At 40.5% G+C, this 18327-nt stretch overlaps 1 protein-coding gene across 1 annotated transcript; it reads left to right on the top strand.

Annotated features, from left to right (window-relative positions):
• Positions 1–13732: 13732 nt before the first annotated feature.
• On the top strand, positions 13733–14505 carry SARC_00631 (hypothetical protein; the record flags this gene model as incomplete). Its single annotated transcript, XM_014305672.1, has 4 exons — positions 13733–13779; positions 13917–13952; positions 14113–14246; positions 14435–14505. The coding sequence occupies 4 exons, from the start codon at positions 13733–13735 to the stop codon at positions 14503–14505; spliced, it is 288 nt and encodes a 95-aa protein (XP_014161147.1).
• Positions 14506–18327: the final 3822 nt, after the last annotated feature.

Genomic DNA, 18327 nt, shown 5'->3' with positions numbered 1-18327 from the left:
GTTGTAGAGTAGTCGTAGTAAGGTAGGTGTTCCGTTAGTTAGTTACGTACGTTAGTACGTTACGTTAGTGTGTCGTGTGCGTGTGTGTGTGTGTATGAGTGCGTGTGTACGTGTGTGTTCTTGTGTGTATACGTCTTACTGTCTGTGTAAATACGTACGTATTTTCCTTGACGTATGTGACCAAATATTAAGTTGTGCTACCTTGCTACACTTCACGAGTACGGGTGAAATATCGTGTATATTGGGAAATACCAAATAGGACGAAATAACATTAATAAATGCAAACCGACATATTGGACACTCATTTTTACACTGTATTAGTCGAGTGAAACGCGATAAACACTTCTTTGCAATGCACGCCAATTCCATTTTTTAGGTCACGGAGGGCGTAAACCACACTTGTCACTTATCCTGCCAGAAGGTGCATTGTGAACTTTATATTTCACAGGCATACACATGATTGCTCACACCTATCGACCCTATCGATAGTGTTGTCCTTGAGCTCTGTTTTCAATTTCAGAGCTATCGTGTTGCATCTCCGCTCGACGCATGCTGACCACCTTTTCAAGAAAGGTGGCAAATTGTTACCAGTTTGAAAATTGATTGTTTCTTGGTACAAAAAAAAGATGGCAAAATTTTTACATATTTATTTTTACACTTGTGGCCAATATAGCAAGCACAAGGCAACACACCGATCACTAATTTATATTACTTATCTGCAATAACAAACATAAGTCCGCATGCTCAAATATGCCACCTCAGTGTTCAGTATTAAATTGCAGCTCAAGGTCAAATTTGGTGAAATTCCCTACAGACATTGACATTAGAAATATATGGACTGAGGCTTTGAAAGCTAAGGATGACTACACAAGAAAAGAGACATCTTTCCCGTTATACTGGACGCATCGCAGGTGGATATGTGTAAAACGGCTAGTGGGGGTATAAAGCTATTAGCAGATGCATTTCCATTGAGGCATTTGGGTGCACACCATAACCGTAGCTCAGAGGAAGGAGCGGCTACGCCGTCTGGCAATACAGCTACTACACGTACGCTAGCAGCGATTCCTTTTAATGAAACCATACAGCTTCACAGCCTTAGTGACGTGATGCAGTACTTTCGAAATGTTATGTAGAAACAACATGGAGAGTAATGTTAGATTCCGAAGCGCAAGTAGTTTTTGGCCGATACACACAACGTGGTGACCCATTTATGAGTCCCCTAGCCTGTGAATTAGTTGCCGTACTCAATGAAAATCCGCTTCAACTGAAGTATGTACGTTCTACTAAATTCCAAGCCATTGAATGCAACGATGGTAATTCACATCAATACATGGATTCATGGCGCGAGACGTGGGATCGCTGGATAGTGCGAGAAATCTTGAAACACACAAGCAGTTAAAAGATGTATGGGGCTATCACTGGGAACGTGGTCGACCTGACGTCGGTCGCGGCAGAAGCACGTTGCATTACGAAGGACATGAACAGAGCTACTTCTAGTATGTAAGTATGTACGAATGTGTGCACTCATAGTAATAGACACATAGGTAATTGTATATTTAGCTTGCATTTATTCAGATTGTATTATGTGCAAACTGATATACTATGCACATATAAACCGTCAGTAAATTCACAATAATCTTTCAGTATCAGTATACTCAAAACTATCTGTCAGTAAAATAGCAATTAACCGTCAGTAAACTCGCAATTATCCGTCAGTAAACTCACAGTTATCAGTTAGTAAACTCGCAATTATCTATTAGTAAACTCGTAAAAAAACTGTTAATAAACTCTTTATAATCTGTGCCAGGTGTTTCTAAAATAACTAATTCTATTTCAGACCCCAACAAACTGATCCGCACTAATTTCGATTATTCACGTTATGTTGGGTGCAAAAACACCCCCCTATAGCAAATGCGTGATCTATGCGTGATCCTAAATTCAGAACGTGTCACTCAAACCAGTTTCGAAAATTGACAATATTAGACCAACGTAACAAGGATATACTCGCATATAGATAACATCACACAGAATTACACTTGGTACTATGGCTGGAGGCAAATGAAGAGTTTATAATTGCCAAAAATTCAGACCGGAAGTAACCTTGCACAATATCAGAGGTGAAATGATGACAGCACTGCAAGGTTTTCTTTTGGAAGATGTGAAGGCTGATTATATCTGCAACCGTCACTTTCTCAAAACAGAAATTGTACGATATGGAAATTTTAATCCGCCTCGATATATGGTCGAACGAGGGGCTATACCATCGTAACATCTGGGTCCTGCACTTGATAAAAATGCTCAAAGACCTTCTCGGGTAGGAAGATTTCGGAATTTGGATTTCGGAATTTGCAAGGCCATCCTGCTCGTGGTCTAGGCCGAGGTCGAGACGCAGGGACTCAGACTGCTATTTCATTTCCACTCGGTGAAAATATAAAAGTAATAACAGCAGCACAATTAAATGCTTTGCTTCCTAAAAGCACTAGCACTTCGATGCTTAGGCTTGAGTATGTTGTAACAGCTGCTGTGGCGAACCCTGCTACAACTTATGCATCTCTTTTGCAGTTCGCGCAGGCTACAGCTGATATAGGTGCTGTGCCGAACATGCCTACTATAACTGCTGTGGGTTCAACTACTGCACCTGCTGGCAGTGCTGGGTCGAAGTCGTCAAAGCAGACCCAAAAACCAATAGAATCAGTCGCATCTCGCGTACGCAGCAGACGCAAATGAGGTCTTGATACTCACTCTGTATATTATTTATATATAGTAAACATTCAATATATATTCAATAAACATTTATAAACAAGTTTAAGAAAACAATTTCCTTTATTATGAACAATAATTACCTTTATCGCTTATTGCCTGATGCCAGTTCGCAGTTTTCGGCTGACTTGTATACAGTTTTTGACTGACTTGTATACAGTTTTCGGCTGACTTGTATACAGATTTTGGCTGACTTGTATACAGTTTTCGGTTGACTTGTATACAGTTTTTGGCTGGCTTGTATACAGCTTTTGGCTGACTTGTATACAAATTTTGGCTGATTTGTATACAGATTTCGGCTGACTTGTATACAGATTTTGGCTGACTTGTTTACAGTTTTCGGCTGACTTGTATACAGTTGTCGGTCGACTTGTATACAGCTCTACTTCAGTATTTATTTATACTAAAGATATCGCCTGACATCGCGTAGGATGCAGGCGATCGTTTCGAAGGGAGAGGACCACTCTCCCTTCGTTTAATATAACTATAAAGACTAGCGTAGCTACGGAAACAACAGTATACATAGCTATCTTCACGATAGCTATGTTTCTGTTGTTCAACAACCAATCTGCTAGCAGCAGATCGGACTGTGTAGCAAACTCCGGGGACCGGGACACTGCCCACTTGAATCGAAATGAGCAGTTTCGAGCCCCCAGTGAAGTGATTGGTGTAATATGTACATCGACCACTTCATTAACGTCGAATGGAACTCTGCAGAGTTCAATTACGGACGATATTAGCATGTTTTGTTTAGCTATCTTTAGCTACGTTTTAAAATTCGATCTCGTCCATAAAATGAGAAGGATTGAGAATCGAAGACGTATATGTTTAATTATATGTTTATTTAAAACTGTATATGTAATGATGTGTACATCTACACACTTTTTAAGCATATTATATAGTAACATTGTTATATACTACATATGAGTCGATCGTTTAATGCATATAAACTGTTATCTATGTGCTACTTACTAGTGCCTACTGAGCTATAGTACTACTTACTGCCTGCCTATGTGTAAATACTATGTATTCTAAATAGTTAGTGTTTCTCGCTCTAGAGTTTCTACTAATTATTTTTTTAAATAATATATATAAATACCAGCAGTCTATGATTACGAATTCTGCCCCAACAAGATTCGTAAACATTTAGGGCTATGGACATTGGGCGCTATAAATATAAAATACATAATAAAATATAAAATATGTATATATTGTCTCATATTATATGGGAAAAATAATATTTATGATTTTAGCAAAATAAAAAATAAAAAATTTGTAACATATATATATTAATGAACGGAAAATCACAGACTCACTGAACAACATGAACGGAAAGATTTTCGAATTGTTCAATGAACTGTTGCCGTTGAATGTGAAATGAAGAATTTTTCAAAGGGCCATTGAATGTAAAATTAGAGAATAGACGGCCGTTGGATTGAAATTAGAGAATGGAAGGCCGTTCCGTTGAATACGAAATTAAAGAATGGAAGGCCGTTGGATGTGAAATTAGAGAATGGAAAGCCGTTGAATCTGGAATGGAAAGGCATGTGGATGTGGAATTTTGAAATAGTGAGGCCGTCGGTTCGCGAGTATAGCTCTCTAACAAGTACTATATTCGTAATTGTGTGGCCGTTGGTTCGCGAGTATAGTTCCCTAGCAAGTACTATAGTCGTGAGTAGCCAAAAACGTAAACAAAGGAAGAAGGAGAAGTTTGTTTTGTGTAGTATACAATGGTGTCGCTTAGCTTGTGAATAGTACTGATTGATACTTGAATAAAGTATAAACATAAGAGAAAAAAAGTCAGATACGCATTAACTTTATTTTGCGTCTTTTGCATGCATCTATTGTATGCGTCTTATACATACGTCTTTTGTTTTCATCTTATTTTTGTGTGTTTTGCATGCATCTATTGTACGATTCGGTCTATCAAGGCGATATTAACGCCTTAGAGTAATTAAACGCTTAGGTTAAGTCTAAGTATCGTGGAATTCGAAATAAATAAACGAAATGAGTCTTTTGGTAAAGTTAAGTATGCCTCGTGAAAACAGCAATACTCTGAGGGATTGTGGGGCTGAGACATTGCCTATATATAATCCTCTCAGTACTGTTTTCGCCGAAGGGATTTTATCGTTGTCGAACTTTATGTTATTGAACAGAGTCCTAGTTAGAGACTGACGCTTCTTAACTGTAGTACCATTAGTAGATTGTATTTATTGTGCACAGACTTCAAGTGATGTGTTGCCTTTGAACTGCTTAACGTTCAATCTAGTGGAGAGTGGAATCTCCGATACTTTGATCTTGTTAAGAAGGTCTCAGAAGGGGTCCATTTGGTTGTTCCAATGGAACCTATACGACATATTATAGTATGTCTCCAGGGTGTCTTCTGGACGGCTCGGGTACCCTGATATAGGAAAGTATCTACTTCCCTATCTAGATATATTGGCTCGCATTGTATTATGCTTATTAATTTATTGAGCCATGGATCTTTACTCCGTAATGGGTAACACAACGTGATGATAGCTTTGTGCATATAAACATAATTTAGTAACTGGGCAATTAACTGCCATGGTATATTAGCCCACGCATTATGTTTGAAGAGGTCTAGTTGAAAGGCATCTCCTAAAGAATGATTTAAAGTCCTGTAGTTCTTAAGTTGTGCATTATGATGTGCAGCAAACATGTCAACTGTATGTGGCCCAAATATCTTTTGAGCCAGTTCAACCCACCTGGGGTTACATTTCCAATCAGTGGCTAGTAACTCACGTACGGGTTTATTGGAGTCCGGTACAAAGCGTGATTGTATCCCTGTAGGTGTTTGATACCAAAATGAAACTTTGATAGTGTATCATGCCATCGGCTTAGTAATTGAGAGTCTGGCTTCATTTCTTTCATATATTGAAGGGACTTCTGATCACACATCAACGTAGAAGCGGTTCCGTATAAGTAATCGCAGAAGTGTGTTAAAGCTGCTACTATGGCTAGTAGCTCTTGCTTCACAGTTGGATAATTCGACTGTGATGCATTCATTGCTCGGCTAAAGAATTGTATATACCTAGGTTTATTATATATAAACTGGTATAGTCCACCTCTGAGTGCTAAGTCTGATGCGTCCATTGCTACTTCAAAAGGCACGCCATTGACTGGTCCTTGTACAACAGGGGCTTGTTGGACTGCGTGCTTGAGCGCTTTAAATGCGTCATAACACTCTTCAGTCCACAAGTCTCCTAGTTTGCCTTTATGATATCTTAAGTGTCCAAAGGGTTTAAGATAATCAGCCAAGTGTGGTACTCCATCTGAAAAGAAGTTTATAAACCCATACATGCTGTTCACATCTCTTCCTGTAGTTGGTGTTTGCCAATCTAATAGGTGTTCCACCTTACCGTGGTCGATTTTAATACCTTCCCCAGATATACGGTAGCCTAAGAGCTGTATTTCGCTCATGGCGAAGTGTCATTACTGCTCGGTAATCTTGAAGTTTTGTTCGTTGAGTCTCTGAAGGACTCGCCTGACTAATGCGGCATGTTTGCCCTTAGTCTTAGAACAGATGACTATGTCATCTATATAGACTTGCACGTTAGGCATGTCTGCAAATATTTACTCTATTACTTGTTGGAAGAATGCTGGTAAGGAGTACAACCCAAAAGGTGCACCTCTGAACCTGTATTGTTTACCTTTCCAGGTAAAACTAAAGTACCTACGATGGGGTTTATAAATTTGCATTTGATGATACCCCTGTGTTAGTTCTTTAGATGTAAACACCGTAGCACCTTCCATTCGTCTCAGTAACTCGTTTATACGAGGGAAATGGAAACTATGAGTCGGCAATAACTTATTTATTGGACTCATATCTAGACATATTCTGACTTTTTTAAATGTTCCGTCAGATTTGTGTTGATCAACTGCCAATAATGCTACGTTAACTGGCGTTTGTTGGTAATTGATTTCAATTACCCCGTCGGATAACCATTTCTCAACTTGTTATTTGACTACAGCTTCGTGTCTCCAAGATACATAGTTTCTTGAAGGGTGTTTGAGCTTAGTAAATTCTACCTTGGTTAAGTCAAGGCTGACATATCCGTCGTTAAAACGGAATTTTTCCCAATCTGTGATCTTTATCTTTTTATTTACTAGAACCAGATCCATAATTTTGTTCGCAAACTCAGGTATTAATGCCTTGACTGTGTCTGACGGGGGCTTATATGGTGTCAGACAATTATCGCCTGATTGATCCTTTAATGGATCTATGTTATTTGGTAAACCAGTTACGGTTATACCTAGGGTGAGTAAGTCACTCATTTCGACTATTAAGTCGTACTTCTGTGACATCTTATCTATCACAGCTTGGGTAGTGATATTTCTATCATAGGCCTGGGAGATTTTAACATCTGTGATCATGGTATCACACTTAGAAGTTTTGTCATCTGCTAAGATTAGGTGAGTAGTTTGAGTGCGCCTATCAATGTCTTTCATTATTGCAAAGTGGTCGGATATACATGAAATTTCTGAACCAGGATCAATCAATGCAAGGACTTTATTTCCATTGCAATATACAGGTATTATTACACGCTCGTCTAAAAGGTCGTTGTATTTTCTTTTTAACGATTGTACCTTGTAGTACCGTCACTCCAACTTAATGTCGGGATTTTTGTCGCACGACTTGGTGTGATAGACATTGGTCTTCTCACACTTGTCACACTTAGTAAGAAAGTGTGTACAGGTGGGTGCATGTCTGCCATTCCAATAACCGTTAGGGGTCATTTGGTACATGTCATACCCGCACAGTGCGTCGGCACATTTTTTAATCTCCTTAAATGGAGCTTCCTTGTCTTTCGCCTCTGCACGTGCCCGTTTATTGGGTCGTGTGTAATTGCGTGTCTGGTTAGGACGCGTCTGATGAGGTTTATCATCTGACGTCTGGCGTGAGAGGTATCCTTGATCAGTGAGCTCGCGCGGTTTCTTATTTACCGCCTTTCCCTTCGAGGTTACTCGGTGTGCGGGGAAAAGAGTGAATACAGTGTCATAAAACTGTTCCCACGTAAGTCGGGATAGATGATACTTTGTTTTATGTCCCTTGTCTCGAGCCTCAGTAGCGTATTTACGTCGAAACTCGGTGTGTAGACTTTCACGGTCATTGTTCCCTATGTTTTTACAGAATACATGCATAACCAGGAGCTCGTACCATCGCTGCGTCTTGTCCTTTGTTATATCTGGGCGTTTTAGATCAGCATCAAGTTTCAGAATGTAACTCTGAATAGGAGTATTCTCAAATGGTTCAGTCAAGATGGAACTTAGTCCTGGACTGCGCATGTCCTTGCTTAATAAGGACGTAACAAACCAGCACACAGCTGGCCAGTCACGACAAGTGTCTAGCTCACGCTGGTGTCGCTGCAGGATCAAGTAACTTGTTCCTGTAGGGTCAAATGACTGCATTAAAGTTGAAATTCATTGTTGGGGAGCAATCATTTGTCTCCAGCATGACCGTAAACGCATTAACCGTACGGGTTAGCGTGTCGAGGTCATGGTTGTTTATAAACTCGACCTGCTTGCTGTTGGCATCCCAGTTTGACATAAGTCGACTGATCTGTCCCTTGTACTTCTGGCTATCCCTGTGCTCTTGCCCACGTTGGGCCTAAGGTAGCTGATCGATGCACTTCTGCTTGATCGCGATCATGTTAGCAAAATATGATACGTCATCAGCTCGGTGCTCGTCGACCGGTTTATTAAGTTCGGTCACCTCGTCAGAGTAAAAATTCTCTGCTGGCTGGCGTATTGCTGTGCGATCGAAGCGATTAAATTCGACATCGTTAACACATTTACGGGAATGTTTATTACTCCTTGTAAAGTCCATGGTCGAGGCCTTTCCGTGCTCTGTCCCTCGGATAGTAGTTGGTATTATAATCTTCGGTGATTCATGCGTCTGGATAACATACCCAGTCTTAACGGGTTTCCGACGATTGGCATCCCAATTGGGTAAAGGTGGCGGAGTATTTTTACCTGCCTCTGGGTCTATAATACCCTCAAGGACGGGTGACTCACGGACGGGTGTCAGAACAGGTGAGTAATTAGCCGCAAGTTCTGGTGGTAGTACCTCGTAAGGTATAGATACGCTGAGCACATCTGGCTCAGGTGTGGCGCTCGATGTTGACGTTCTGTCCACTTCTGTAGGGCTTCAGTAATGCCCGGAGAAACATGCTCGCGTAAGTGTTGTGCATGTTTTCCTGATCTATACAATCGATCTACCTGTTCAACAGTCATGTCTTTTATAAGGATGGCAAACTGATTTTTAAGATCAGTGTTTTCAGTAATTAACTTACTTTATACGCCTTATTTCAGTGGTCTCGGACGTAGATTCGGGGTTGCCACTTGAGCTTACCTTCTCTTCTGGTTCGGTAATAGGTACCTTCTGAGATTCGTCTCTGTCCCCTATAATTGGGGACTTTTCTTTCTGAGTTTCGTCAGAAGAATTGGTTGGGGCGTCTTGAGACGTGTCCCTTGTTTCACTTCCTGGCTTCGTAAATGCAAGCTTTGAAGTTGAAGCAATAGTTGGCCCTCGGGCTCTGTCTGTAGGAGTAGTCTCCTTAATCGGAATGGCTACATCCTTATCCGAAGCATTGTCCTGTTGACTATTATTGTCGGAGACAAGAGCTTCAGCTACGGTGCGGTTAAACGCATCGGCAGCAGCGGCGGTTGCTTCTGCAGCAGCAGTAGCTGCTGCAGCGCTAGCGGATTCTCTCTCCATCTTCTTACGTTCAGCCTTGCGTCTCTTTGCAGGTGTATTGTCTTTCTTTGTCATAATCTTAACTTATGACTTCAGTCTTTTTCTCTTAAGGAATGACTGTGTTTAGGAAAAATTTCGTGGTAGTTATCTACCTTTACGTTCAAGTAGTCTAAATGTTATTACCATTGCTAACTTTAAAATGTGTAAGATTCGGTCTATCAAGGCGATACTTGAGAGACTACAGTAGTAGACGTATTTCTATATACGTTAATAACGTTTTACGTCGTCAGCCCAAGAGTAATTTGGGACTTGTTCTCAAATTAGTATAAGTATAGGTGGGTCAGTCCGAGAGAACGTAAGAGTAATTTGAGACTTCTTCTCAGATTATTCTATTTATAGGATACGGGCCACCGGCTAGCCGAGAGCCGAGGTCCGAGATCTCGCTGAGTGTAGTAACAGAGAATATGATATATATATTTCTAGAAAATATATCCGAGTGCTAAAGTGTTCTGCATAAGGTTTCTCATACTGATCATATGAGTTTTTACCCTGGCCAACCCAAGTGGTTGAACATTAGTACAAACACCATCAGTATATAGCTGAGGGTGAGATCATAAATAAATTCATTCGAATGCACCTTACTTTAAATACATTTGCACTTTATTTGAAGTCTACTACATTGTACTCTAACAATACTAACGCCTTGGAGTAATTAAACGCCTAGGTTAAGTCTAAGTATCGTGGAATTCGAAAAAAAAATAAACGAAATGAGTCTTTTGGTAAAGTTAGGTATGCCTCGTGCAACAGCAATACTCTGAGGGATTGTGAGGCTGAGACATTGCCTATATATAATCCTCTCAGTACTGTTTTCGCCGAAGGGATTTTTATCTAGTGTTTCGTTGTCGCTCTATTAGAAACTATGGTATGTTTCGTTGGGGCGAATCCGAGAGACTCATAAAATCCTATCTTTAAAATAAAAAATTTAATTAAATTAAATTAAATTAAAAAAAGAAAGGAAAAAAAAGAAAAAAACTCCTGGTGTCCATAGTTATTGCAACTTGCCACTTATCAAGAATTACCTACTTAGCCTCCTTCAGACTGGCACATCTGGTTGGCTGAACGGATGTTAAACTAGGTAACGCTAATAGTCCCTAAAAACCTATATTCGGTTGAGTCATCTCGCTACCGAAGTATTCAGATATAAATAGATTTGGAAAGTAAATATAGTTCTATTAATAGAACTAACCCAAATCTTATGTTTGGTATTTTACTGAGGCCTTTTAATGGCCTTGTCCAAATATCTGATATGTAAAATGGAAAAGGTATCAATTAATAAAACCGTTAAAAACCCATTTAGGAAACTTAAGTTCCTCGTACTATTAGGAGTACGTTTATAGTTTACGTACTGCTTAAGAGTACGTTTATAACATAGAGTCTAATGTGGAGGCCCGGCTATTACATCCAGAATTACCGACTTAGCCTTCATCAGACTGGCACATCTGGTTGGCTGAACGGAGGATAAACTAAGCAACACTAATAGTCCTTAGAAACCTATGTTCGGTTGGGCCATCTCGCTACCGAAGTATTCAGATATAAATAGATTTAGAAAGTAAATATAATTCTATTAATAGAACTAGACCAAATCTTACGTTTGGTATTTTACTGGGGCCTCTTAATGGCCTTGTCCAAATATCTGATATGTAAAATGGAAAAGGTATTTAATTAATAAAAACCGTTAAATATGCGACTATTGCATGCGTTTTTTGCCTACATCTTATTTTTCGTGTCTTTTGTATGCATCGGTTGCATACAGCTTTTGCATGCATTGTACACATGCGTCTCTTTCAAATGCGACCATAACATGCATCCATCGTATGCGTCTTATACAGTATGCGTCTTGTACATACGTCTTTCGTATGTGACTATCGCATGCGTCTTTCGCCTGCATCCTATTTTTGTGCCTTTTGCATGCATTTATCGTATACATCTATCTATGCGTCTTTCACCTAAATCTTATTTTCGCGTAATTTGCATGCATCTATCGTATGCATCTTATCTGCCTATTTCGCATGCGGCTATCGCATGCGTTTTATACATGCATCTTTCGCATGCGACTATTGTAAGATTCGGTCTAATAAAAGCGATACTAATGCTTTAGAATAAATAAACGTGTAGGTAAATTCTAAATATCGTGTAAATATCGATATAAATAAACGAAATGAGACGTTCAATAAATTTAGATTTGCCTCGTGAAAATAGCAATACTCTGAGGGATTGTGAGGCTGAGATATTGCCTATATATAATCCTCTCAGTACTGTATCCGCCGAAGGGATTTTATTTAGTGTTTCGTTGTCGCTCTATTCTGGGGCGAATCCGAGAGACTCTTAAAATCCTATCTTTAGACGAAGAAATATTTTACTCTTGACGTCCTTAGTTATTGTCTTAACCAATAACTTGCCACTATCAAGAATTACCGACTTAGCCTTCATCAGACTGGCACATATGGTTGGCTTATTGGAGGATCAACTAGGTAACGTTAATAGTCCCTAGAAACCTATATTCGGTTGAGCCATCTCGCTACCGGAGTATTCAGATATAAATAAAATTGCAAAGTAAATAAAGCTCTATTAATAGAACTAGATCAACTCTTTTAGGTTTGGTATTTTACTGAGGCCTTTTAATGGCCTCATCCAAATATGTTAAATGGAAAAGTTTAATTAATAAAAGCATTAAAAACCATTTTAGGACACTTAAGTTCCTCGTACTATTAAGAGTACATTTAGGAAACTTAAGTGCCTCGTACTATTAAGAGTACGTTTAAAATTTGCGTACTGCTTAAGAGTACGTTTATACATAGAGTCTAGTGTGGAGGCCCGGCTTATTACACTATCGCATGCATCTATCGTATGTTTCCTATACATGCGTCATTCGCATGCATCTATCGTATTCGTTTTATACACGAGTCTTTTGCATGTCTTTCGTTCGTCTTCATTTTATTTTATTTTGCGTTTTTCGCATGCATCTATCGCATGGTTCTTATACATGAGTTTTTTTTTTGCACGTGTCTATACTTGTAGTTTTTGATTATATGGACTTTATTATATTATTGATGTGGTACATGTGCCTTTTGCCTATCGCATGCATTTATCTCCTGCGTCTATACCATGCATCTATCGCCTTTGTTAACTATATACTTTATTATATTGTTAATGTACATAAGAAACTATGTACTAACTAAGTTAAACGACCATATTATTCCTGTCTCCTCGGCACTCCTCTGACCTCCGTTCTGAAATTCATGAAGATTGTATATGGGCCCCACCACACCAAGTATAGAACAGAAGTATTAGAACTGATATGTCCCGTGAAATCAGAACCCACTACCACTATACTTTTAGAGTAGACATGGGGTCGTCTGTCAAGTCTACTTGCGATAAATGAAAGTTTGGTGGGAATCTATGGACTTAATTATACTAATATTTGCGTTGGTGACATCTTAACCTGCATTTGACTATTCCTAGCTGAGACAATTGTACTTGAGAAGACGTCTATTGTTTCCTTTGGTCGTATCTTTCTGCTACTCTCCATACTATACAGTGACCAGTACGCACCCGCGCAACTCACAACGAGCACAGTCGAAGAGTGGCACAAAAGACTAGGTCATATTGGTAAGCGAACCAAGACGATACTATATAAAAATATGACATCCACCGTAAAAATAAGCCTTCTCTACGTAATTGAACACAAATTTGACGAACAAATCAACAAGGTGAGGGGGCACACAAATAACCATTGACAGTCCAAAAATTGACATTCAAATCAGTTATGCACAAATTAACAGAACATGCATCAACCTCACACCCTCACTGTTCAACACAGGATGGGCATCAACAGAGTTTGACAGCAAACATCAAGACGAACAGCACAAGTTTACAACTTGATTTAAGACATACATCAAGGGTGCAACGAAGTCCGCACATTAAAGTTGAGGACATCACACAATAACACACACACGTATCAAGTTGAATTACGGGTGTGACGAATTCATGTACAAAACATGTAAAACATTCAGTGTGATTAAAACACAGTGACCAGGAGGTACATAACAACAGCAAAACGAAGACCATATTGATAGTAGCAGGTACAAAAGGGCACAAACCGACAAACACATACTGAAATAGGAGAGCTCGGTATATAAAAGTTTACGGCATACTAAAAAACACAAGAAGTACGATACACTAGAGGTGCTGTCAATGAGACCGAACATCATAGGTGACGTCAATATGACTGAACTTCCTCGGTGACGTCACTAGGACCAACATCAAGTTAAGATCAAGTGAGAAAATAATTCCTCATATGACAAAATAAGCACAAGTAAGTCCACGAGTGACTGAATAAGCTGAACTAACAAACACCATATACACTTCACAATCACAGGAAGGAACGCAACAAGCCACCGCATAACACAGGACGGTAAGCGCTTCCCCTGGGAGTGCAGCAAAGCGTGAACACGACAAAACTAAGTGAGATAAATTCAATTTTAATTTATTTTCATACAGAGTAAAGAGCTCATTCGCAGCAAACATAGCACAAGTCTTTACTAATAACCTATAATACACGCACACCAACACAGACATCTCAAGATGCCAACGGCAACCAGAGCAGGCATGTACGATAGTGAAGGGGGTGACGCTGCCACGGACGGTGCGGGGGACAGCCCAGCAAGGAGGACAAACCAAGGCAGTGGCTCAAGCCAATCAACACCGGGTGGGTTGCATGCCCATACAGGCATCAGCCATATGTCTAGAAATAGACAAAATCATCGTCACTAGGACCAACATCAAGTTAAGATCAAGTGAGAAATAATTTCTCATATGACAAAATAAGCACAAGGAAGTCCACGCGTGACTGAATAAGATGAACTAACAAACACCATATACACCTTACAATCACAGGAAGGAACGCAACAAGCCACTGCATAACACAGGACGGTAAACACTTCCCCTGGGAGTGCAGCAAGGCGTGACCACGACAAAGCTAAGTGAGATAAATTCAATTTTTATTTATTTTCATACAATTAACTAGTAAAGACAATAGGGAGTAAGGCACTCATTCGCAGCAAACCTAGCACAAGTCTTTACTAATAACTTATAATACACGCACACCAACACCGACATCACAAGATGCCAACGGGAACCAGAACAGACATGTAAGATAGTGAAGAGGGTGACGCTGCCACGGACGGTGGGGGGGACAGCCCAGCAAGGAGGACAAACCAAGGCAGTGGCTCAAGCCAATCATCACCGGGTGGGTTGCATGCCCATACAGGCATCAGCCATGCGTCTAGAAATAGCAAAATCAGTTGTCAAGGCAACTATGTTCTAGTTAGTAGGTTTGTAGCTAAATTAGAACGAACTGCACCAGTTAACATTGCGAGTCTACACAAAATGAGAGTAGGCATTCATGACCAGTAACCAGAACGTTGCATACCATTATTAGACGCAGAACTATAAAGAGATACGATCAAGCTATCAATGAGTGCGGTGACGATGAGGAAGATGATATAATTCTAACCAGTCAGTACATTAACAAGATAGAGCTTATGTGTTCACGCTTAGGTGATAGGGTTAGTGAACCTGCACCATCGAAACTACTAAAGACCTCATAATTTGCGAAGTTACCAAGAGATAGCTACTTCAAAATGAAAATTGTGAAGACTATAGAGTTTACTACGCAATATAGACACCTGTTCGTAACCAAATCTATGCCACTATGTTAGTATCCAGCGCTAGTGAGATATCTATTAGATTCCACTGACGCAACTGAGAAGACCAAGGGGGTACTCAATGAGGTATGTGATTCAGAAACACAGATCACAAAGCACTACAAAGATCCTGAGCAATTCAATAGAGTTATTATTGACAAACTCAGACACTATTCAGTAGACTTTCTGTTAGAAATGTTTCTATGACATGGAGAACAAGGCACTGAACGTAGAGGTACGCACAGAGCGGTTGCATAGAGTGATGTAAGTGTTAGATGAGTGCTACCAAAACACGGACAAAAAGCCCATACACAAGCAAATACTCAAGGTAGCGAGCTACCAGGCACTCATGTGTATTGGACAGCAAGAGAAAGTGGACGCCATCATTAAAGCAGACAAACTGCCCGATGGAAGTGACGGGCACTTATCAGATATGAAACATACCGTGTTCCACTCTCTTACTTAAGCAATCATAAGAGCAGCAGCCAAGGTGCAGGCAGATTGTATGCACCGAGAGTGCAAGAGATATAATTATCACGCGGCCACGCACAGCCAGCCTCAGGATGCTACCACTAAATCACAAACCCAACCCAATAGGACAACCCCATGAGAAGAAAGGAGCGACAATACGTGCATGTTCCTATTGTAAGGTGTCACCAGCCGCACATCGATTTAGCCAATGTCCTGTGAAGGCATCAAATCAGAACAAGAAGGTGGAGGAGCGTGTCCAGAACGATGTGCATGTAGCTAGACTACCAATTACCTCCGGGAAGGTAGAACAGATAACAAATAGCGATGAGTCCTGAAACAACTAGTGGGCGGAAGCAAACATAATTGACATGGCTGACAGGCTAAATGTAAATACAGATGAAGAAATGATGATACTAAATGCAGATGATATAAATTACCAACCTTTATCCTTACTTCCCGCACCACGAGACCAAAAATTACACATTGACATACAAATCAATGGCAACACATACAACGCCCTAGTAGACTTCGGTGCACAACGCACATGTATGGACAAAATACAGTAACTGAACCATATCTATCAGTCAGACCACAGCCGGGTCACATACAACTAGCACAAATAGACGCTAGAATACGAAGAACAGGGTCAACCCAAGGAAGGAAAACCTCTCAGGGGTTTGAAGTGTTGGACCTACCTGACAAGAAGGCACCAATAGTTCTAGGTATATACATACTTCCATACATAGGTATATACATAGCAGGATTAATAAATCCACTTATACCAACAGATGCGAAGTGGGATACATTACATAATCCACATGAGGAAAACCCAGAGCATGAGCAAGAAGGTTTGCAGACCTCTTAGATACCAACACAACATTGTAACCTACCAGGTTCTACAGTCACAGTACCCACAAATGAAAGTAATAAGACAAACGAGGCACGCCAATGTAAACTTCGTACCACACAAGTATACCCCACAAACGGATGAAAATGTGAAGAGGTGATTTACAGACGGCCACAAATACAAACGAACTATACGAACAACGGTAAATTTACCGCTGTTATCAACGGTTGAACATGACCAAACAGGTCTCCTCAAAAAAGTAAGTACATGTTTAGACTTGCGTGAGATCAAATAACAATATGAACGTGATAATTTCGTGCTACCAAAAAAAAAGGAAGTATTGCACAACATACAAGGTGCACTATTCTTCTCCAAGCTAGATCTCATGGGGGGCTCCACTACTTCTTAGTAGACGAAGCAAGCCAACACTTCTTCACGTTCTCGTGGAGAGGAGCGCAATACTCATTCAAGTCAGAACCATTTGGCCTACACTCAACTCATAGCACAACTCGAGAGAGTCATGGCAAACTTACCTATAGACATCAAATGAGTACAAGTGTATGTCGATGACACAGTCATTGCAAGTCTTACAGAAAACACCGCAAGACAGTTCGAAAAGTATTCAAACGGTTGAATGGAGCAAACTTCAGACTTAATTACAACAAATATGCCTTCGCGGTCAAAGTGGTCAACATTATAGGTGTAAAAGTCACCACACAAGGGCTCAAAGCGGATACTAAAAAACATAAAATAATAATGGACTGGCCATTACCCATAACAAAACGAGATCTGCACAAAGCGGTGGGACTCACGAGTTATATGCGCGACCATGTCCACTTTGTCCACACAACTAAACACTTCCGGAACCAAATGAAAGGAAAAATGAAACATATGAACACCGGAACTGAAAAAGGAGTGGGAAGAACTCAAAGAAGCTATCGCATGTTCGGCGACACTAGCATACCCTGTAGATGGGGTACCGTTCCAAATCATGAACGACGCTAGTAACTACGGCATAGGGATAATATTATTTATTTCAAAAGAGATAAGTTACAAGTGGAGTTGACAAGGGGGTTCAATAGAGCATCCATGCTGCGGGCAAGAACATTTGGCGCTCGTTCATGTGTGCAGCGAGCTTCCCGCTTGGTATGAAGATAGTGGATTAAAGCTTCTTTCGTAGAGTCGGGACAGTGTTTGAAGCGTGGGTCGATAGTTTTATCAAACTGTCATTTCTACGTAAGTGTTGCATGTTGTTTCACCTGGGCAACAGCGTCACTAGGAACACAAAGGCGGACGAAACTGGTGGAACTCCCGGGACGATGTGGCGATTTAGTTAAGAAATCGGTTTAGACGGGAGATACCAAAGGAAGTGATCACGATTGAGGTACGGTTGGGCGTGCCAGTAATTTTCAATTTCTTATTGGTATGGAGGCTTGCCATTAGGAAAAATTGCCCGAAAGAAGAGCCATACCGGAGTTACGTCATCCATTTCGTGGAGAGTTTTGTCCGGCATCGGGTAGCCCATCACTTCTGCCAAAAGGTGTGTGGGTACTGGCAGCTGCAGTAGGGGTTGAGAAGCTGGTGTGGTCGAACGTTTTTTGGGGCTCGGGTTTGCGGGGTTGTCCACTTTTGAGCAGTAGCTGGGAGGCTCACTGCTGCTATTGGGTGCCTTCGGCCGCGGTCTTTTTGCTGGCGGGGCAGGCGGGCTTGTGGAGCCGATTCGGATGGTGTGGGGTGTGCCTTCATTTAGAGGTGCCCAAGTTTGG

Source organism: Sphaeroforma arctica, assembly GCF_001186125.1.
Source record: "Sphaeroforma arctica JP610 unplaced genomic scaffold supercont1.21, whole genome shotgun sequence".
Taxonomy (NCBI): Eukaryota; class Ichthyosporea; order Ichthyophonida; genus Sphaeroforma; species Sphaeroforma arctica.
This window is presented reverse-complemented; position numbering and strand designations above follow the sequence as displayed.